The sequence below is a fragment of the Aspergillus eucalypticola genome, assembly GCF_003184535.1.
Source record: "Aspergillus eucalypticola CBS 122712 chromosome Unknown BO83scaffold_4, whole genome shotgun sequence".
NCBI classification, from domain to species: Eukaryota; Fungi; Ascomycota; class Eurotiomycetes; order Eurotiales; family Aspergillaceae; genus Aspergillus; species Aspergillus eucalypticola.
The window spans coordinates 113070-134828 of NW_020290278.1; the positions used below are offsets into that span (position 1 = coordinate 113070).

At 52.5% G+C, this 21759-nt stretch overlaps 5 protein-coding genes across 5 annotated transcripts; 2 read left to right on the forward strand and 3 right to left on the reverse strand.

Moving 5' to 3' along the window:
• Positions 1-339: 339 nt before the first annotated feature.
• Positions 340-2423, reverse strand: BO83DRAFT_375217 (MFS transporter). Its single transcript, XM_025530407.1, has 2 exons — positions 827-2423; positions 340-755 (listed from the first exon to the last, which is right to left on the reverse strand). Exons 1-2 carry the CDS (start codon positions 2279-2281, stop codon positions 438-440), a joined length of 1773 nt encoding a protein of 590 aa, XP_025391430.1. The 5' UTR covers positions 2282-2423; the 3' UTR covers positions 340-437.
• A 254-nt stretch (positions 2424-2677) lies between these two features.
• Positions 2678-8309, reverse strand: BO83DRAFT_414318 (DNA topoisomerase 2). The gene is made up of 4 exons (XM_025534555.1): positions 8033-8309; positions 7632-7970; positions 4608-7577; positions 2678-4548 (listed from the first exon to the last, which is right to left on the reverse strand). The coding sequence occupies exons 1-4, from the start codon at positions 8105-8107 to the stop codon at positions 2803-2805; spliced, it is 5130 nt and encodes a 1709-aa protein (XP_025391431.1). The 5' UTR covers positions 8108-8309; the 3' UTR covers positions 2678-2802.
• Positions 8310-9893: 1584 nt separating this feature from the next.
• Positions 9894-13463, forward strand: BO83DRAFT_353960 (putative GTPase activating protein (Evi5)). The gene is made up of 4 exons (XM_025529075.1): positions 9894-10783; positions 10836-11446; positions 11499-11855; positions 11902-13463. Exons 1-4 carry the CDS (start codon positions 10394-10396, stop codon positions 13250-13252), a joined length of 2709 nt encoding a protein of 902 aa, XP_025391432.1. The 5' UTR covers positions 9894-10393; the 3' UTR covers positions 13253-13463.
• Positions 13464-13578: 115 nt separating this feature from the next.
• BO83DRAFT_405644 (arylsulfatase) lies at positions 13579-15556 on the reverse strand. The gene is made up of 2 exons (XM_025533820.1): positions 15082-15556; positions 13579-14989 (listed from the first exon to the last, which is right to left on the reverse strand). Exons 1-2 carry the CDS (start codon positions 15435-15437, stop codon positions 13618-13620), a joined length of 1728 nt encoding a protein of 575 aa, XP_025391433.1. The 5' UTR covers positions 15438-15556; the 3' UTR covers positions 13579-13617.
• A 360-nt stretch (positions 15557-15916) lies between these two features.
• On the forward strand, positions 15917-19843 carry BO83DRAFT_405645 (aldehyde dehydrogenase; the record flags this gene model as incomplete). Its single annotated transcript, XM_025533821.1, has 8 exons — positions 15917-15924; positions 16050-16180; positions 16244-16914; positions 16976-17322; positions 17399-17685; positions 17763-17860; positions 18233-18943; positions 19003-19843. The coding sequence occupies 8 exons, from the start codon at positions 15917-15919 to the stop codon at positions 19807-19809; spliced, it is 3060 nt and encodes a 1019-aa protein (XP_025391434.1). The 3' UTR covers positions 19810-19843.
• Positions 19844-21759: the final 1916 nt, after the last annotated feature.

The window sequence follows — 21759 nt, forward strand, 5'->3', positions numbered from 1 at the left end:
TGTCTTGACATGTCCCAAGGTTGAAGTGATTGGAATGCCAGACTGACTGCCGGATTGTCGGGTCATTCGGGTTTCTTCCTGACTCCCAGGCACTGAAGGCACACTTAGTCCACCATAGGTTCACCATCAGGACCAGCCATGGCGTGCTGCTTCACTTCAATAAGCTTAACTCTGGTTTCTCTACCATATTATTTTATATTTCTAGTATCTCTTCCCTTATAATAGCTCCAGCTAGTTATACTATCCGTATATTTATTTCACTTTATAGGATTCAACAGCTTTTAACTATATATCTGCCCCTGACAATATTAGTAATTATTCTTTAAATAACATATATACATCTATATCTATACCCCATCTATTCTATTTAATTCTCCCCAATTATTTTCATCTCCATCCCCATCCCCACCCCCTTTCTTACCCTGTACCTCATAAAACTAAACAGCATACCGACTCCATCCCCGAATGACCACACCATACCGATAAAACACATACGGGACGGGCGTCATCAAGGCACTAATCGCCCCCAGGATCGTCAACGTCCAATGCACGCCCATATTACTATAAAACGGGATGCCCACAACCGTCATCCCGCCTGCCGCGCAGTAGCGGGACACTGTCATGAAGCCCAGAGCAGAGGCGGCGTAGATGTCGTATGCGTCGATGACGTACATGTATGAGGAGATGAAGACGCAGATGGTGCCGAAGCCGAAGACGGTGGAGGCGATGATGGGGGACCAGATGGAGATAGTGCTCTATTTTCATTACGTTAGTAGGGAAGGTGGAGGGGTATAGATATAGGGAGAAGAGGGGATAGGGGACGTACGTAGTCAGTCCATCCCATCCAGAATAAGCCGATGGGAATGGCGGGGGCGCCGAGCATGGCGAACCAGAGACGGTTCTCGGGACGAGCGACGTGTTTGTGCTGTTGTTGGGTGGGCTTTTGAGTGTCATCGTCGTCGGTGGTAGTAGGGTCGTCGAGGTTGGGTTTCTCATTGGTATCGGCGTTGGCGTTGGGATCGGCAGCGACTATTTCCGAACTGGCCGATCGGGGGGAAGCCGCTGCAGATGCAGCAGCGGATGCAGCCGCGTCGGAGAATTCGCGCTTTGTCCAGACGTACACGACGGGAACGAAAAGGCCGGCCATCGAGATGCCGATGTACATGGCGACCCAGACGATGTTGGTTAGGCCCTGGGAGAGGCCGTGCACGTCGGAGAAGATGTACGTGTATCCGTCGAAGAAGGTGAAGAGCACGATGTAGATGACGGTCATGTAGAGCGAGATCAGCAGGATGATGGGTTCGTGGATGGTCAGGGCAAATTGTCGCATGCAGGCGGTTCCGATGCGCGAGAACAGAGCTGTCTCCTGAAGATCCATCGATGAGCGGTAGCGGTTGTCGCCCGTTTGGTGGCGGAGGTGGTGTGCCTTCCATTTCAGGAGTAGGGGGCCGTAGGTCTCGGGCTGCACCAGGAGGATCAGGGCCAGGATGAAACCTGCCAGGATGAGGATGATCCAGTTGGTCCAGCGCCAGGAGAGCGTGCCCTCGCCCATGTAGGAAGCGATGACGGGGCCGAGGACGGGCCCGCCGAAGGAGAGGATAGCGTAGAGAGGGAAGAAGAGCGTTTTCTCCAGGGGGTTCCACAGGTCGGCGATGGTACCGCCGGCGCAAGTCAGCGGCGGGCAGCCGAAGATGCCAGCCAGGAAGCGAAAAGCGAGCTGTGCGCCGATATTGGGGGCTATTCCTGAGGCCATGACGAAGATCATGAAGAGCGTGAGGGAGCCGGTATAGACGGCGTTGCGGCCTAGGATTTCGGACAGGGGCCCGGAGACGAGCGAGCCTGCTGCGAAGCCGAGCAGATACATACCCGTTGCGAGCGATGCGACGACGTCGCTGACGTGAAAGGCTGCTGCGTTCTGGGGAAGCACGCCGGATTCGATAGATGAGGCCGCACCGACGGCGAAACCCAGGGCAGACACCATCAGGGTTGCGCCGATGCGGGTGGCGCGGCTGTAGTTGCGCGGATTGATGGGATCATGGTCACCGTCCCAGTCGACGAGAAAGACGGATGAGGAGGTGCCATCGTTCTCAACTACGTCCTTCAGCTGCACACCTGGCAGCAACGGACTAGAACGGCGGCGTGAACCTGTGTTAGGAGCGTCTCCGGGGATCCCCTCCGGCAGGTCATCTTTGGCGACACCTGGTCGGGCAAACTCCGGGAAATCTTCGAGTTGTTTGCGCACGGCATGGCCAATGCGGCGGTACTGAAGATAGGCCTGCATGGAGGGGAGATGTCTGTCAGTGGGAGATGCACAGGAAGAGAAGAAGGAAAGAAAAAGAAACAGACGAGAGAACCACCTTGGAGACGAAGAGAACTAAGTTACGCAAATCCTGGAACTAAAGCATTGCTGAATAATGGCCAGGCCAGTCTCGGTCGAAACTTAAGGTCCGGAAAGACGCAATCTCCTTCAACGGCGGGTCTTTCTTTCTCGAAAGGCAAAGAAAAAAGAGACTTCAAAGTCAAGCCTTGGATTTGGTGGATCCCCAAAGTGGAGCCTGAGTGGAGCTTGGGGCCACACTTTCCTCGGACTTCTCGCCGACTTCTCTTTTTTTTGGTTCTACGGAGTACAAACAACCCATCCGAGATAAGACTTCGGAGTTAACAAATGGAAATTCGACTGCATTATCATACCTGGTGAAACAGTAGCAAACGAATAGTAGTAGTAGTAGTAGGTACAAAACGACTCAATAGAAATTAGTTACGTCCAAGTGTATGTACTCTTCTCGCCACATCTTTTTGCTTCTACTCGCTGTCCTCTGCGAAATCATCCCCCGAATCTCCTCCGGCTCCAAAGTCATCACTGTCATCATCAATCACGTACGTCTTCTTCTTGGCCGTTGCCGTGCGCCGCGATGGCCGGGTAGTAGGCGCCGCGGGCGAATCCAAGATATCATTAGCCATTGCATCAATGTCGTCGTCCGACAAGTCATCCGCCAGCTGCTTCTTCTTGGTGGTCGTCTTGGCTTGCTTGGAAGCGTAAGCCTTGGCTGCTGGCGACAGCGCCGTCTGCTTAGCAGATGCGGCTGTAGTGGTGGTGGCATCCTTCTTGGGTCGGCCTCGTGGCTTCGCGGCCGGTTTGGCTACTGCCGCTGCCTTGCCTCGGGCCGCCGGCTTGGCCTTAGTAGCGGCCGGCTTCACTGGCTCCTCCTCCTCGTCGCTGTCAACTAATGTCTTGGTCTCCTTGGACTTGACCTGCAGCGACCGGCGCGGAGAGCTCTGTGGCACTAGCTTGCTGTAGTCAGTCTCATCGGCGTCAAAATCGGGAGACTGCTTCGAGGCCTTGGAGCTGCTGGCCAAACCCGAGGTGCTGCCGGCCCCAGAGCGCTCCGAGAACAGCTGACGGGAATCCGATGTCGATCCGCCGGTAGTACCGCCGATCCCCTTGACCATCTTGCTCACATCGCCCAGGAGGTCGTCCCCGTTGTCGCTGTCCGAGTCATCCAAGGTGTACTTGGCCGGTTTGCGCGCCCGGCTGGGCGCTGGATCAGCCTTGGTAGTCTCAGCAGCTTGCGCTTTGGTGATTTCCATGAACTCATCGTCGACCAGCTCGATCTCGTCCTCTGCGGGCTTGGCCTTGGCTTTGGCCGCCGGTCGGCCCCGTTTGGTTGGTGCCTTTTTCACCTCAGAGGTGTCGGTATCTTCAGCCTTGACTTTCGAGGCAGCCTTGGGTGCAGCCCGACTTTTCTTCGGCAGGACTTCTATATCGGAGTCGCCTGTCTCTTTCTCTTCTTCCTTCGCTGGCGCTGCCGGCTTGCTGGCCCCGCGGTTCTTCTTCGGCATTACCTCCATTTCAAAATCATCGTTGTCGTCATCATCATCATCCGCTGCAGGCTTAGGCTTCGGAGAAGTCTTGTTCAAGAAACTGTGGAGCGTGCCCTTAGGCTCCGCCTTCTTGGGACCGCGCTTGCTCTTCGGCGCGGCAAAGTCTTCATCATCCGAGTCATCATCCTTTGCAGCCTTACGCTTACGAGCACCGCCACGGCCCACAGCTGTCATCAGCTTGGAGGAGGTACGACGGCCCATGTTTGCCACCTTACGCATGCGACGAGCCTCATCGTCGAGCTGGAAGCGCCATTCGTTGATGAAGTCTTCCAGATCCCGCTTCCAGATATCTTCCTTGGAAAGCTTGATCAAGGTGTCGATTTCCATCTCCTTATCACCAATCTGGCGACGCAGGCGCTCCACACGCTCCTGGGTCAACGACCAAATCGCCATACCCAGCAGGTAGTCATACGCGTTGGAGAGGTTGTTGGTCTCATCGATGTCTTCGGAGTCTTCCTCATCTTCAGCAGCTGGCTCAGCTTCCCCTGCCTTGGCAGCATCCGCCACCTTGGGGAATGGCTTGAAGCCCTTTTCCTTCAGCTCCACGACGAGCACGCTCTTCTTCTTCTTCGAAACGACCAGCTCGCCGTCGATAATCATCTGCACAAAGCGCGCCTGGTTGCTGAGCTTCTCCAGCTCCTTTTGCATTTCGTTGAGTTGATATTGCTAAACTTCGGTGTTAGTAGACTTTACAGCAGCATCGAGAGTAGTATGGGAATGCCTACCTTGCGGCGCTCGTAGAACTTCAGACGGACTGCGAAGAACTCCTTCAGGATGTCGTCCACGGTCGCATACTTGGTGATCCGACCCTCGGGGTCAAACGCGACCAGGTTCGTGGTGGCGATGGTCTTGGTCAGCTTGAACTTGTCTTCCAAGCCTTCTTCGACGGCAGACTTCAGATGCTTCTCGTCCATCTGGATCACAAAGTGAACCTTGGTGTGCGTGTTATAATCCTTGTAGTCCTTGATGAACGACGGTGTCTTTTCCGCCTTGATGATATCTTCAAGCTTATCCTTGAAATCCTGAGTCCAAGTTCGGATAGGCAATTCGGTGATCTCCACTTCCTTCTCTCCAGTCTCCTTGATGATACCGCTGAACTTGTAGCGATCGCCGCCAATAGCAGTGACTTCACCGGTGAACCCACGGAACCAGGGTTGCATAGGCTTGATCTCCTCGCCATCCATCAGCCGCTTCAAGTTGTCCACGACGTCCTCCGGGTTGTAGTTGGGAATAGAGGAACTCCAACCGGTACCAATACCGTCCGCACCGTTGATCAAAATCATGGGAACCACCGGCATGTAAATCTCAGGCTCGATAGTCTTGCCATCGTCGACGTTATAGGTCAGCAGAGGCTCATCCGACGCATGGAAGACGCGGCGCGCGAAGGGGGACAGCCGCGTGTAAATATAACGCGCACTAGCGCAGTCGGAACCACCCTGAAGACGACTACCAAAGTTACCGCTAGGTTCCAGGCAGTTGATGTTGTTAGATCCAACAAAGGTCTGCGCCAGGCCAACAATGGTTTGCTGCAAGGAAACATCACCGTGCTGGTACGCGGTCATACCCGAGACGTGACCAGCCAACTCGACGACCTTCATGTCCTTCTTCAGATTGCGACGGAAACAGGTGTACAGAACCTTACGCTGACCAGGCTTCAGACCGTCAACAACAGAAGGAATCGAACGAACATTGTCCGCCATACTGAAGAGGATGAGCTCTTTGTTAATGAAGTCGGTATAAGAGATCTTCTCAACGGAATGATCCAGGAAAGTTCCGGGCTTGAACTGCCGCAGCCACTCCTTACGCTCATCAGCCTTCTTCTTGGAGAAAGCTAGCTCGATCAACTCCGCCTCGTTATCCTGCATGGTGTGGAACTCCTTCAGGTGACGGTCCAAGTCGCGGAAGTAGACCTGGGCATCTTCAGTAGTACTGGTACCCAAACCCTTGTAGTACTTGTGATCCCAGCCACGCTCATGTTTGTGCTCCTCCGCCCATGCCTCGTACTCGGGCATAGTGAAGAAAGAACGCTGCTTGGTAGGATTCTTAGGGTCACCCTTCCACACCTTCACAATGGGAGTGATGAATTCAATCAAAAACTCGGGGATCTTCAGCAAACTAGGAAACTGGGCCTGTAGGAAGTTGATTAGCAGGCCCTTGATGTGACTACCGTCGTGATCCTGATCAGTCATGATCATCAAGTGGCCGTACCGAAGGCCGCGGGTGTCAGTATACTCCTTCTTGTGCTGCAGACCCAAGAAGTTCTTGATATTTTGGATTTCCTGGTTCTTCGAGATCTGGTCGAAAGAAGCATCACGGACGTTGAGCAATTTTCCTCGAAGCGGGAAAACACCAAAAAGATCCGGACCAACAACCGCTCGACCAGCCATGGCCAGACCCTTGGCCGAGTCACCTTCTGTCAGGATCAGGGTGCAGTGATGGCCGTCCTTGGTGCCGGCTTTGTTGGCATCCGTCAACTTGGGGTTGTTCATGCGGGAGCGCCGGCCACCGTCCGTCTTTTTGAGCATCTGATCGGCCTTCTGCTGGGCGAAATGCAAGATGTTCTCCATGACCGCTGTCTTGAGAATCTTCTTGTAGAAGTCTTCATCAAGCACACATTTACTACCAAATTGAGAAGCCTTGGTCGTCAATTGTTCCTTGGTCTGGGAGGTGAATGCCGGGTTAACAATCAGGGCATTGACGAAGATGAAGATGTGGTTTCGGATCTGGGCTGTTTTCAAAGTAGCTCCGTTTTTGTTCTTCTTTTTCACTTGCTCGGCCAATCTGTTACAGATCTGGTCGGCAATATAGTTGACGTGGGTACCTCCAGAGGTGGTTGCAATGGAGTTCACGAAGGATACCTGCTGGAAAGCGCCATCGGAAACGGCGAAACCGACCTCCCAGCGAGGATCTGGGCTGCAGGTGATGATCTCGTCCTTCGGGGCGGGACCAGTATCTCCACGTTCCTTACGAATAGCCTTGGTGTACATCTCCATGTACTTCTTGAAGCCACGGATGGGGATGCGAGTGCCGTTCAACTTGACATTCACCTTTGCGGTTCCTGCCAGGTCATACACACGACGCTTGACGAGGGCCTCGAAGTCGTCATCCATGCCGTCCATGCTAAATTTGGCGTAGTCCGGCTTGAACGTGACCTTGGTGTAGTCTTCTCCCTTGGCCTCGGTGATCTTTGCCTTGCCGATCTTGGTCATGTTGTCCGTCCATGTCTGCTTGTACTTCTTCTTCTGAGACGAGTCCTGAGTTTCGATGGAGAATTCAGTGGAGAAAACGTTACAGAGCTTGGCACCGAAACCGTTACGACCACCGGTGACCTTCTGCTGCGTGTCGTCGTAGTTGGAGGAGGTGAGGAGATGACCAAAGATCAGTTCGGGGACGTAGATCTTTTCCTTGGCATGCATTTCGATGGGAATACCGCGGCCATTGTTCCAGACACTGATCACGCCCGACTCACGGTCGACCGTCACGCGGATCTCGCTCATATTCTCGTCATTCTGCTTATTATCGGCTGCGTTGACGACGATCTCATCGAAGATCTTGTAGAGACCGGGCACATAGGAGACCTCGCGGTACTCCATTCCCTCCGACTCTGAACTGTATACCCACATTTGCTGCGTCGTCCGTTCGACGGAACCAATATATGTATCCGGACGTTTAATGATGTGTTCGAGTTGTGTAAGCTAGAAAGGCCATTGTTAGCCCAAGTTTGGCCCAGCGACGCCGGAATTACTTGCCTTCTGGTACTTCTCTGATGCATTGGTGGACTTTCCGGGCTCTACGGAATCATCTTTTCCAAATGATTCATTTTCGACATCAGCGAGAGGCTTAGTGCCACCCTTCTTGGAGGGGCCAGCCGTCTTCTTCGCCTTCTTGGGAGGGGTGTGCGACAGAACAGAGTCGTCGGACATGTGGTCGTCATCGTCTTCCATGTTGTCGTCGTCATCGCTATCCGGCTTGGCACGTTTTTTCGAAGCCGCCTTGGCTGTGGTCTTCGTAGTGAGAGTGGTCTGGGTGAGCTTCTTAGGCGCAGCCTTAGAAGCTGGCTTCTTGGGGGCTGCCTTGGCCTTGGGCTTCTGTAGTTATCATGAGCTCGCTGCGTTCAAACAAGGAGGCTGAAAGGAGAAGTTTTACGTACCGGAGCGGGCTCGGGAACGAAGTCCGAGCTTCCTTCGTCGTCGAAGACGGAGTCGTCCATGATCGAATCGTCCATTATGAGGGAATAACACTTCGCACGCGCAGGTCAAGGGAGGCGAACAAGAAAAGGAGGCTAAGGAGTGACGGGAAGGGCGAAAATTTCAGCGAGAGAAAGATATATGAAAGTACAACCTGCAACCAGCGAGGCCGTAGAAGAAATAGGGGACAAGTAAGTTACGAGAGCAGCCAATTCCCCAGATAGGCTACTTTTTGTCGACCGTGTGTTGTTTGTTGTCGAAGTCTTTGTTGACGCGCTCAATGCGACGCTGCGCTGCGGCAGAGAAACAGTTCCGCCCACTGACCGCCCTCGGATCAACCTCGGACCGCTGCTGAAGTGGCGCCGAAGTGGCTCAAAGAGGAAATCTCCAAACACTACGGCCCAAAGCGGAAGGCACGACCAAAACATGCAAGGCCGGCGCGGGGGAGGGGGATTCATCAACAACATAAAGAAGTCACTAACACCGGGCAAGGTTATTATTAGCACAAAGACCTACATAACATGCAGAGAACAAGGGATGCCATGCGATTGCTGTTCAGCCCCTTCCTACTGTGAAGAAAATTTAATCACTCACTTTGACAGCTGCCACCCATGTTGTGGCGGTCGCCTCGGACACTGAAAGGTAATGAATAGGGGACCCTCAGTAGACCGACAAACTCCCAAATGATTTTCTAGTTGAGAGAATATCTCTCAATGGATTCAATCACCTCTAAGGGTGTAAATGAGAAATGTCTTTCCCTGGCAGTAACACATTAGTGCTTAGTACTTCTATCACTAGTAATTATTCACGATTCGATGTGATAGCCTACAAGTGCTGGCGTAAGTATTGGTACCACAAGATGAGAAATATATATTCATTCTGCACTATGTAATAATCCTCTTTTGACAAATCCTTTGGGGGACTTAGTAGTACTACCCTATAGTGACTATCAATAACCTCCTAGATCTGTCAAGCTTCTAGAGCTTCAATAGTACACTGCAAATCAATAGAGAGTAACTACAATGTCAGCTATCCAACTGACTCAAAACAGGTTCCCTTCACTTTCCTCTCCTTCTTGTGGTCTTCTAGAAGCCCGGCGGAAGGCTACGTGTTGACCCGGAACGGTAAGTTTCGCAGTGGGTCTACAATCAGCCAATGAACGCAGCCAAGACATACTATCTGACCAATTAACCGAAGCCGAACACGACTCAAACCAGATGAAACTGGTCATGTAATGTTTTCAAACAGGAGTCAGGGGCCCCCATCTCACCACCACAACATCCTTCTCTCACCACTGGCCAGATGCTGTCGAAGGGGCGGTTACTCCGACACTGACTCCTCGAGATCTTTTCACAGATAAGCCAGCTACGACAATTTAGCCTTGCGATTTGCGGTCCAAAGGTCCAACGTCCCATCTAGCCCCTCCGTGACCCCTCCTCGAGCCCGTCTCTAGTGGATCAAAGTGCACCGGCCGATAAAATTACTGCACCAGATGGGGTCGTGGATCGACCGGCCCCGAGCGAAACGACGGTAGGGCCATGGGATATTGCGCTGGCAATCACTAGTGTAGACATTCGACCCTTCGAGAAATCACCCGCGGGAGAGAAGGAGGGCAGCCCGGGTCGATCAGGGAATTCCACGGTTCGCCGTCCGTGGAGAATGAATGGCTCCAGTTCGATCAGACGGTGATAAGCAACTCCAGATTGTGAAGGGAATCTACGTAATTCTAAAGCATGTTGCTGCAGCGGTATGTTATACAGTGTGTAATGGAAAGCCAAAGTGTATGGCAGTAATAAGCTGTAAATTGAACAGTAGTCTGGGATGATTATTGAAAATTGATCGACGAAGCGAGAATAATGGGGGAAGGTGAGTGGCCCGCCGACAAGTGTGCCCCTGAAGGACTGAGAAGGAGGGAACCTGACAGGTTAATGGCAATTGTTAGTGTCGGGGACTAACCGTCGCCAAACGCTAATAATACTCGCGACGCTCCTGATCCCTTTCCCCCCCCCATTTGGCCTTGGAAACCAAAATCACCGCCGTTTCCTTCCCTTGCCTCTGCTCGTCACTCTTCTTTCTCTCTGGCCCCTCAATTCCACGCGCTGGTATTTGCCCATCGACCCCCCTTCTGCGCCGGAGAGATATGCTGTCGTTATTGACAGCCCCTCCCTCGACTGTCCGCCCTCCTTATCGTGTCTGGCTGCTGGCTTAACCCCTCCGTCGCCCTTCAACACTGACACCCTGACACCCACCCCTAACATCTCGATCTTCCCGAGGAATGCGCCTTTGACACTGGCATTCAATATCACACCCTAATCAGGAACGCAATGACCATGGAGAACGCCGATCGCTCCCCCTCCCACGTCCATTCGGACTCCGTCAACACTGGGTCCCACGATACCGACTCAATGGTCACCGTGCCATTGACCTCCAATTCCGAACACACCCAACCCGACTGGCGTTCTCTCAACATCCCTCAAACCCCTGTTGATGTGACATCTCCAACCCGGGAGCACTCGAGCGATGAAGAGGACGAATCCAGGACAACCCCGACTCAGGAACCAGCAAAGGCCGACCTAGAACAAAGCTCCAATAATGGCGATGCTATCTCGATACGGTCCCGCAGTAGTGAGGAGCGGGACCGGAGCGATGCAGTGGATTGGGAGGAGCTGGAAAAGACGGAAGAGCAGGAACCCCGTTGTGAAGGGTCGGATGAGGTGCGTATATCTAGTCCGAGAGATTCAAGATGCAGCAGTTGACGTGTACCAGTCGACTGCCCTTCTCTTAGCGCGATTGGAGCAGGAAAATAACGCTCTTGCGACAAATCCCAAGTCGGCTCTCGCCAGCAAGTCGCATGCGCAGCGAGTCACCCGACCGTCTCGTTCGCAGTCCTTGCACCAGATCAAGCGACTGATCGACGAGGACCCCCGATCATCACTACGCTACTCCCAACTGCCTCCGCCACCAATGACCGAACTCGAATTCTGGGCAGCGCTGGTCGCAGATTATCCCCAAACGGCCCAAAGACTACCTACATTGACCTCGAACAAGATCCGGAGCGGTGTTCCGCCACCTCTGCGTGGTGTGGTGTGGCCCAGCTTGGCGGGAGCCCGGGATAACACATTGTTGGCGGAGTACCAGCGATTGTGTGGCGAGACGAGTCCCTACGAAGGGCTCATCGGCAAAGATATTGGCCGCAGCTTTCCCAATGTGGAGATGTTCCGGGATCCTAACGGGGAGGGGCAGCAGATGCTCGCACGGGTGCTGAAATGCTTCAGTCTGTACGACACGAAGATCGGCTACTGCCAGGGACTGGGCTTTGTCGTTGGTCCCTTGCTGATGCACATGACGGATGCAGAGGCGTTCTGCGTACTTGTTAGGTATGTATACAAGCAAGCTGCAGCGTGCACTTCGGAGCTAACCGCCGCTCAGGCTGATGGACCATTACGACTTGCGGACCTGCTACCTTCCTGATCTTTCCGGACTTCATCTTCGCGTCTATCAATTCCAGAATCTGTTGGCTCGCCTGCGACCTGGCTTGTTCGCACACCTTGAGATGCTGCACGTTGAACCGGTATACGTATCGCAATGGTTCTTGTCCTTCTTCGCAGTCGCGTGCCCGCTGCCCATGCTTCTGCGAATCTACGACGTTATCTTCCTGGAGGGTGCCTGTGAGACATTGATGCGGGTGGCTCTCTCTCTGATGACGCGGAATGAGAAGAAGATCATGGCATGCGCAGAGTTCGAAGATGTCATGCAACTGTTGCTTTCGAGGAGTCTGTGGGACACGTAAGTTATAAGCCCAACCAATCACGAATTGATCTAATTCCTATAGGTATGCCTGCCATGCGGATGACTTCGTGAACGACTTTGTGTCTCTCACGTCGCTTGTCACAAAGGAAAGCCTCCAGGCTCTGGAAGCTAGCTATAACCAATCGCAGGGAGTTCCAACCGGCATCTCGTTCCCTCAAATGCAGGCAGCAGCTTCTCGATTCCTTGGGCGTCTCTGGGCTGGATCTAACTCACACAATTCGGTCAAGTCCATCAGTCTCAATCCCAACAGTGCAAGTGCGTCTAATCTGGCCAGCATCCGGCGATCAACATCCAAACAGAGCATGACGTCCACCCTCAATTCTGTGGAGTCGGCCTCGGACGCCAGCACCGCGCCGACTGAATTGTCGACAGACGTACAGAAGCCACGTGCCAAATCAGCCATCTCCCAGCACAAAGACCGTGACCTTCACACTCAGATCGAGGATCTCCTCATGGCTCTCAGCGACCTTCAACGCCAACACGCCGACCTCACGCGAGAATTGCAGCAAGAACGGGAGGAGCGCGAGGAGGACCAAGTCCTTGCCAAGTCAATGCTGCAATACATCAAAGAGACATCGGAAGAGCCACCGATGGATTTAGTCCACAAAGCCGACGCGAGATTCGCCATGGTCGAAACGCACAGGGTCGTCTCAACGGACCAAACCAAGCACCAACTGCGTGACGACCTCAATCGGTACAAGGAGATGCATGAACTAGAATCAAACCGATGCAAGAGCTTGACGCGCCGGATTGATGAGCACGAGAAGGAAAACGCATCCCTTCGAGAACAACTCCGTGAAGCGCGAGGCCGTATTCAAGACAGCTACCGTGAGCGCCAGCGGCTAGAGCGAATGGTCCGGGAGCTCCGCACGGTTAAAACCAAGACCCGGAATTCTGACACGGCGCCATCCGAAACCTACGGCTCCCCAACCAGCGATACCAGCGAAGGCTACACCAGCACCGGTCTCCGAGAACTGAAACTCGTCCGCACCAACTCACAAAAGAGCCAAAAGAGTACTACAAATTCGACGACGTTTACCAAACGAACCAGCAGCCTGGGGCTGCAATCTGTCCTTGCAACCGAGAACAATAAACCGGCAGCGGAGGAATCCCTACTGCTTGAACTAGTCAATGCAAAAACGGCAGAAGCAGTCGCACGCCAGGAACTTGAAGAAGTCAAAGGCAAACTGGATTCGATGCGGAAGGTCATGGCCCGGAACGGAATCATCCCCGAAGGACGACATTCATTCCTGGGCAGGCCACCATCTATTGCGAAGGCACCTACAGAGCCAGCATCGAATGGTGGCGGGCTATTTAGTGGGTGGGGAAGACGTGCTGTATCCACCAGCAATGAGTCTTACGAGGGAAGGTAGACAAGCCAGAATACACGTACATGAAATGGCTGGCTGGTCCACGTCTCTCGCAATTCCCTTGTATCACTTTATATCTCCATTTTGTCATATTTTCTGGTTGGAGTTTACCACAGCGGATGCATGTATGCCTAGACGGGATAAGATGGTGTTTAAATTGTATGATATCCCTCCTGTACAGATAACCAGTACAAACATAATAAGAATAGTGAAGAATAGACATAACAAGACAATCCATCAATAAAAGAAAATAAAAATAAATCACCCTAGGGACATAAAAGACCTTCTCAAATAATCTAACCAAACAATCCAACAAAAATCAAACTCACCACCATTAAACACAATTCCCCGAGAAAACTAAATCCAATCTACCCAGCCCTCCCCACCCCCTTCCTCTTCAATTCCTCCTGAAACACCGAATACGAATCAAACATCCCGGACTCCTGAAAATACTTCTCATAATGCGCCACCATCTCCGCCAACTTGTCCGGCATCTTCTCCGCAAGATCATCCACCTCCCCCAAATCCCTCTCAAGATCATACAACTCCCACTTCCCCTCTCCCCTCGGCGGCGGCAAATACAGCGCTTTCCACTTCCCCACTCTGACAGCCGCAATCCCCAGCTGTTCCCACCCCACCACATCCGCATGATAAATATCCACATCAACATTCTTATCAGCAGATTCCAGCAACGGCCGCCAGGAATGTCCGCGTACAGGGGCTACTTCCCTCCCGCGGAAAATTGGCCCGGGGAGATTGATTCCCGCTAGATCGAGGACCGTAGGGAGAATGTCCATGACTGTGGTGAAGGTGTTGGTGATGGTTCCTGGGGCCATACCGATGGTAGTAGTTTTGTTGTTGATCAGGGAGGGGTAGCGGACGATACACGGACATCTGATGCCACCCTCCGTGGTGTAGTGTTTGAGCGCTCGACAGGGTGCAGTAGCTGCTGAAGCCCATTGGGGACCGTACCAGATGAAGGAGTTATGGTTCCCTAGGTTCTCGAGCGAGTTGTCGTAGTATTTGTCAATCACGTCGCCCAGAGTAGCGCCCGCTAGGATGGGGATGGCTTCGAGGAGCTGCCCCTCTGCCCCGTTATCGGACATGAATACCACGAAGGTATTGTCCCATTCGTCTATGGATTCAAGGTAGTCTCGCACGCGGCCGATGTTCACGTCGATGAGATCGACCATTGCGGCGTAGATTTCCATGGTGCGGGAGGATTTAGCTTTTTCTTCCGGGGAGAGGTCGTCCCATGGGGTTGTGTTGAGGGTGATGATGGGCGCGGGGTCGACGTCTGCGGGCACGAGGCCGTTCTTGATTAGGCTGTGGAGACGGCGGGTGCGGAGGGCCAAGGGCCCGTCGGCGTATTGGCCGTGGTATTTTTTGATGGTTTCCGGGGGTGCTTGGAGGGGCCAGTGGGGGGCTGTGAAGGGGAGGTAGGCGAAGAAGGGTTGGGAGGTTTGCTCAGGGGTGCGGTTTTGGAGGATGGAGAGGAGGTTGGAGGTGAATGTATTGGAGGAGTAGAAGTCGTTGGGCAGGTCGGTGTCGCCGTTTAGAAATTGGTCGTCGCGCATCCAGAGGTTTTGCTTGTCACCCTTGATGATGACTCGGGGCTTTTCGGTCGTGTCGTAGAGTTGGGGCTCGTGGTTGTAGTGGTTGCCTGCGCCGGGGAGGAGGGTGAAGTTTTGGGTGAACCCGCGGGAGCAGGGCGCTACGTCTTTGGTTAGGCCGAGGTGCCTGTGTTGGTTGTATGGTTAGTGATGATATGTGCTGCTTTTGGGGGGATGAGGTGTGGTAGGGTAGGGTAGGGTAGGGTAGGGGAGGCGTGCCATTTCCCGGACATGCAGGTGAAGTAGCCGTTGTCTTGTAGGATCTCGGGCAGGGCTGCGACTTTGTGATTTAGATAGCCTTCGTATCCGGATTTGCCGTCGAAGATGTGTGGGAATCGGTTTCTGCTCTCTGCCATGACGCCCAGTCCTGCGATGTGCGCATCTGTGCCTGAGAGGAGCATCGCCCGGGTTGGTGAGCAGGAAGCTGCAGTGTGGAAGTCTGTCATGCGGATGCCTTCCATTGCTAGACGGTGCAGATTGGGGGTATCGATTTCTCCCCCGAAGGGAGAGGTGTCGCTGAAACCAAGGTCATCGGCGACGATGACGAGGAAGTTTGGGCGTTTAGGTGTGGTCATCGTGGTGGTGTGGTAAGGATGGATCTTTGGGTGCTTGATGCAACCACACACATGATTCCCATGAGGTGCTTGATAGCTTTATAGTTATCTGATAAACATACGCGCATATTGTTTGATTTTCCGCTACCTTGACGATATGTTGGAGACAGGTTTTACTATTGGGGCGTTTCAAACAACATGATTGTTAGCTCAGCCGCTAACGCTTGGACGGGACAATTAGCGATGGTATCATCACTCCGCACGATGGCTTCATCCACCGCCATTGATTTCCTACCATTCTCTCCACTGCGTGATGAATAATATCTTTAACGTCCGGTACTCGGTCAGGCTACGGCTGTCGGTCATTTAGCGTAGGATTCATGGAACAGGACAGAGAGCGCCACTCCCCTCAAGACGCCTCTAGAGCGATATGGCAACATCGCCCCAGAATGTCGCGATATACCTGGAGAATAACTATAAAGCAAGTTCAAGAGCGCGAGATGGCTGGGTTATGTGTATCTAGGACGGACTATGATCCTTCTGTAGCTCATCTGACCCGAAGACACCTTTAATTGTGCAGAGATACACTCGATCTCTAATAAGTCTGTGTACTTTGATAAGAAACATGGCAAGCTTGAGGAACCTACAGAGTATGCGCCATGCTTTCACCTGGAATATGTTGATAGCATACGCTATCATTGCCACCAGTGTCTTTAGCTATGGCTTTGACGACGCTGCTTACTCGACCATCCAGACAATGGACTGTACGTATTGCGATCCATCCATCTTCTTGCTTTGCATACAAATTCTCTGTTGACTCTTCTAAGCTTTCGAAAAGCAATTCGGCACTTATGATAGCTCCACTGGGGAGTATGGATTCAGCACTCAGCATTTGGCCTTCCTCAATTCTCTTGGCCTGCTTACAAAAGCAGCTGGCACATTCATCGGATGGGCGATTGGAGAGTACTATGGACGTCGAACCTGCTTTATAGGCATGCAGCTGATGTGCATCATCGGTATCTCCGTTAGTTACAGCGCGACGACTTTCGGTCAGATCCTGGCCGGACGGATGATAGTACAATGTTTCATTGGCTGGGAGGACTGGCTTGTGCCCATGTTCCTCGGTGAAATCTGTCCTACTGTGGTTCGCGGGGCGACAGTGGTGGTATACGTCTTTGCCCACATGTTTGGCTCGTTTATATGTGCTATCATCACGTATGAAACGTCCAAGTTGGAGGGAAACGCTGCTTGGAAAATCCCGATCGGCGTGATGTGGACGTTCCCTTGCTTCATCTTGCTTTGCAGTTGGCTTGTCCCAGAGAGCCCTCGGTGGCTTGTCCGGAAGAACAAGATTCAGGCGGCGACGAAACAGCTCGAATACCTTAACAAGGGGAAGGATGTCGATGTTGCTGGTGAAGTGGCGTTTTTGCAAGCAGCCGTCGAGGCAAACGCGCAGACGAAAGGCTCCTGGGCTGAACTTCTTCAGGGAACCAACCGAGTAAGTCATTTCTTTCGTACATGCCCTGACTTACGTGTGAAGTGGTACTGACATCTCTAAGAGAAGGACAATGATTGCAGTGATGACCGCGGCTTTCAATCAATTGACTGGACAATCCTTCGTCAGTCAGTATGGCAGTCTGTTCGTCAAATCCCTAAAAGTCATGAACCCGTTCGCCTTCACGCTAGGGTCCCGAGGCATCTCGACCATGGGCCCTTTGGTTACCTTCTCCTTAGTCGACACAACTGGAAGACGGCCCATATATCTGATCGGCGGTACTATGACCACCGCCCTACTCATGGCTTGTGGTGGACTAGGAACAGGCACCATAACCGATGGTAAAAAGCGTGGAGTTTGTGGAGTGCTCATGATGTACGGGCTGTTTTACATCATGTCTTTCGGGTCTATGTATGCCCCCTTACCGCCACTAGCATTAGATCGTTGATAAGGCATGTGCTGACCACTGACTTACACTCACTCATAGTTCGGTCATTACGGGCGCAGAAACTCCCCATCTGCGACTCCGCGATAAGACCTCGGTTGTTGCCTGGCTTATCCGGATTGTTTGCGACTTTGCAGTCTCCTACTCTCTTCCCTACCTACTCAAGGCCCCGTATGCTGATCTCCAGTCCAAGGTCGGCTTTATCTATGGCTCCCTTGCAGCCGTGGGGGTGGCTTGCGGATACTTCTTCCTTCCCGAGCTCACCGGACGCTCACTGGAGGAGTTGGAGGATATGTGGCAGCGGCGCATCCCTGCGCGCAAGTTTTCTGGTACGTATTGAGATTGGCTATAGAGCGGATTGCCCCAACTTAGTGAATGTTTCAAGCGAGCTAACGGAGGAGCACAGACTGGGAGTCAAGCCGCATCGGAAGTATCGGAGCCAAGGTCACCGAGATGGAGGGTGAGACAGAGGATGCTGAAAAGGCCACAGGAGGCCTGTCTCAAGTATATATTACTAAGGCATAATTTAGTCTTCGATCATATCAACTTATCTTCAATAGTAGCATGTGATGCGAGTGAAAGAGGAGTGAATTCTGCATTTTTGCTTTTTAGTATAAGCGGGGTTGTCACGGGTTAGCGGCAATCAGTTCCATTCCATCCTTGCTGGTTCCCGAGCGATCGCTGCTCCACCTTTTCGAGCTTTCCGTGGATAGAAGAAGCCCCAACTCAAACGCAGTTTCTGCATTCTCTAGTTAGTATCAACAAGCATCACAATAACAGTACCATGGCTTTTACCACCGAGGTGGAGTTTGACCAGGCAAGCCAATACACCCGTTTGTGACCGGGTCAACATCCATCCTGGCTAACAAGGGATAGGCATATGCCAGCGTCCGAGCCGCTTTCGCCTCGGGTCGCACCAAGAGCAAAGATTGGAGACGCCATCAGCTTAAGAGAGCCTGGTGGATGGTCGAGGACAACAAAGACCGCATGCTTGACGCCCTTCGTGCCGACTTGAACAAGCATCCTCTGGAAGCTATGCTGGGGGAAATTACGGGCCTTCAAAATGACATTCTGCGCACACTTGACAAGCTTGACGAGTGGACTAAGGATGAGAAGCCCACAAGATGGGATCCCATCAACTTTTTGGGCGGAACTGTAGTCCGTCAAGAGCCATTAGGCGTGTCATTGATTATTGGCGCTTGGAACTTCCCTTTCATACTGGCCTTACAACCCTTGGTCGCTGCTATTGCCGCTGGCTGTGCGGTGATCCTGAAGCCGTCCGACGTTGCACAAGCCTCCCAGGATCTCCTGATGGAGATCGTCCCCATGTACATGGATCGCGACGCTATAACTTGCGTCAGTGCAGGGCCGTCGGAAATGAAGTATATTCTTGAAAGTCGCTTCGATCACATTTTCTACACCGGCTCTGCAAATGTTGCCAGGATCATCTATGCTGCTGCTGCCAAACATTTGACCCCCGTCACTTTGGAACTGGGGGGTCAAGGGCCTGCAATTGTTGCCCCATCTGCGAATATCGATCTCGCAGCAAAACATATTGCTTGGGCTAAGTTTTCGAATGCTGGACAGGTATGAATTTTCTTATACATTAGAATGAATCACTTCATCGGCCCTAATGTGGACTCCAGATCTGCATTAATGTGAATCACGTCCTCATTGACCCTAGCATACGTGAAGCTTTTGTGACGAGACTGATCCACTACTTTGACGAGTTCACTGGCGGTCGAGATAACAAGCCAGACTACTACAGTCGCATCATCAACGAGCGAAATTTTGATCGTCTCGAGTCTCTTCTCGATAAAACATCCGGTAAGGTCATTCACGGCGGCATTCGCGACCGTCAAAATCGATACTTCGGACCTACCATTGTTGTGGACGTTAGTCTCGACGATCCTCTACTGTCTGAAGAGCTCTTCGGCCCCATCCTGCCTATCATTGACGCGGACCTTGATACCGCTATCTCTTTCACTCGCAGTAATGAGCACCCATTAGCTCTTTACGCCTTCACCAACATCGAGTCTGAAAATAAACGCATTCAGAATGAGACTTCTTCTGGTGGTGTGACGTTTAATGACTGTCTCCTCCATGCCGCTGCTCTTGATGCACCTTTTGGTGGTGTGGGGCACTCGGGTATTGGTTCCTACCATGGGAAGTACGGAATACTTGCTTTCTCGCATCTTCGCACATATACGAATGCTATTCCAACGTGGATGGAGGGGGCTATGGGTGCGAGATACCCTCCTTACTCTGAGGAAAATATAAGAAAGCTATCACCGCCTGTCAAGGCACCTTTTGACCGAGAAGGGAACGACACAACTTCTCGCAGCAAAGTTTTGAGTGCTGCGGCCACTCTGGCAGTTCTTGGTATTTCAGTCTGGATGTTTGGAGCGAGAGAGAAGCTCCCGCCTTATGGAAGGAACTGGTTGAGGAAGTGACGCTGTGTATCTGATGTATCTATTTTGATTGAAGCACAATACATGAGACTTTGAAGAAACCTATTCTGTTCGTTCTAAATTTGTGCCGCATACTGACATATGTCTAGACTCCCGATGCTAGATGCTTCCCTTTTTGATGACACCGGCTACACCTCACCACGTAGTGGATCTATTTATAACACCAGGACTACTTTGTGACTCAATTTTAAGTCATGTGTCAAGTCTAAGGATCAACATGAAGTCAATAAAACAACTCTAAGCATTAACATGAAGTCAATAAGCGTGACCACCTAACGAGTATAAATTGCCCCTTGAGCCCCCGGACTGTCTTCCCCAGACTTCTCCTCCTACAACTCCCCAGTCTACCATACATTCACCTACCTTCACCTACCTTCACCTACCTTTCATACTATTCTGCTCTCTTTCCTACTCCTCATGTCTGATTTTACCGTTTCCATTCCTACTTCTATCTTTCTACCTCTTCTATTTTCTTTCTCACATTCATCCTTCTCTATCCTCGTCTACGACTGCTGGCTCATTGTCTACAGCAACTGAGCTGTCAGGTAAGTCGCCCTGCCCCCAGTCGACCTAAGCCATGTCAAGCCCTGGGGGCTTGTGAACCACATCCTGCCTCACCTGCCTCAACCTACCTCATCTACCTCGTCTACCTCACCTGCCACCACCTGCCCTACCTCACCTTGCCCTACCCTGTCCTGCCCTGCCCTGTCCTCCCTCACCTACCTCACCTTACCTCATCTGCCTGTCCTGTCCTGCTCTGCCTCACCTACCTCACCTCACCTTGCCTGCCTTGCCTTGCCCTACCTATCTACCGACCTGCCTACTTCACCTCATCTACCTCGCCTCACCTTTCCTGTCTGCCCCTGTCTCAACCTACCTCACCTGTCTGCATCAACCTGTCCTATCCTGTCCCTCCTTCCCCACCTACCCATCTCAACCTGCCCTGCCCTGTCCTGTCTCCCCTTCCCCACTTACCTACCTGCCTACCTATCTCAACCTGCCCTGTCCTGCCCTGCCTCACCTCCAACCTCATCTGCCTCGACTACCACAACCTACCCTTTCTGTCCTGTCCTGCCCTCCTTTCCCTACCTACCTACCTACCCACCTCAACCTGCCCTGCCCTACCTCACCTACCTCACCTTGCCTACCTCATCTGCCACTCCCGCGTCTGTATACAATACTAATATATCAGGTAAGTCCTCCTGCCCCAGTCGACACAGGCCATGTCACGCCCTGGGGGCTTGTGAGCAATACCTGCCTCTCCTAAATCAACCTGCCTCTCCTACATCAACCTGCCTCGCCTACATCAACCTGCCTCGCCTACATCAACCTGCCTCGCCTACATCAACCTGCCAACCTGCCAACCTGACCTCCTTGACCTACCTCTCATTCTGCCTTCCTGCCTGCATCTACCTACCTACCTACCTGACCTTCCTGACCTACCTGACCTATCTGCCTGCCTCTCTCTCTGCCTCCCTGCCTTCATACCTACCCACCGGGGGCTGCCACAGCAGCTAGCCGCGCAGCATGACACGTTCCCGCAAACGTCTATCTCATCCTGCCGCCCCTCGGTATACAAAACAGACTTTAGCTCCTGCCCCCCTACGGGCATAAGGGAGTCCACCGGGGGTGCGTGACGGTGCACAATGCCGTCCAGGTATAGGTTTGTTGGCTCGACAGACACCCGTCGAGCCCACTATACCTCCACCCGGTGTTAAGCGAGTACCTTCTCTCATTTATGAGATGACAGGGAATGCAAGTATATAGAAAAAAGCCGCACACTTGACTAGCTGGCTTAGTCCGCTGGTCAGGTACAAGTTGTTTTGAGCCAGCGCTGTAATAGCGCCGAAAACAAAAAAAAAGTCTCACCCATGTAGAAATACATGGCGTTGAGACGCCTGGTTGTGCGGGCCAGGTCCTCCAGCGAATGAA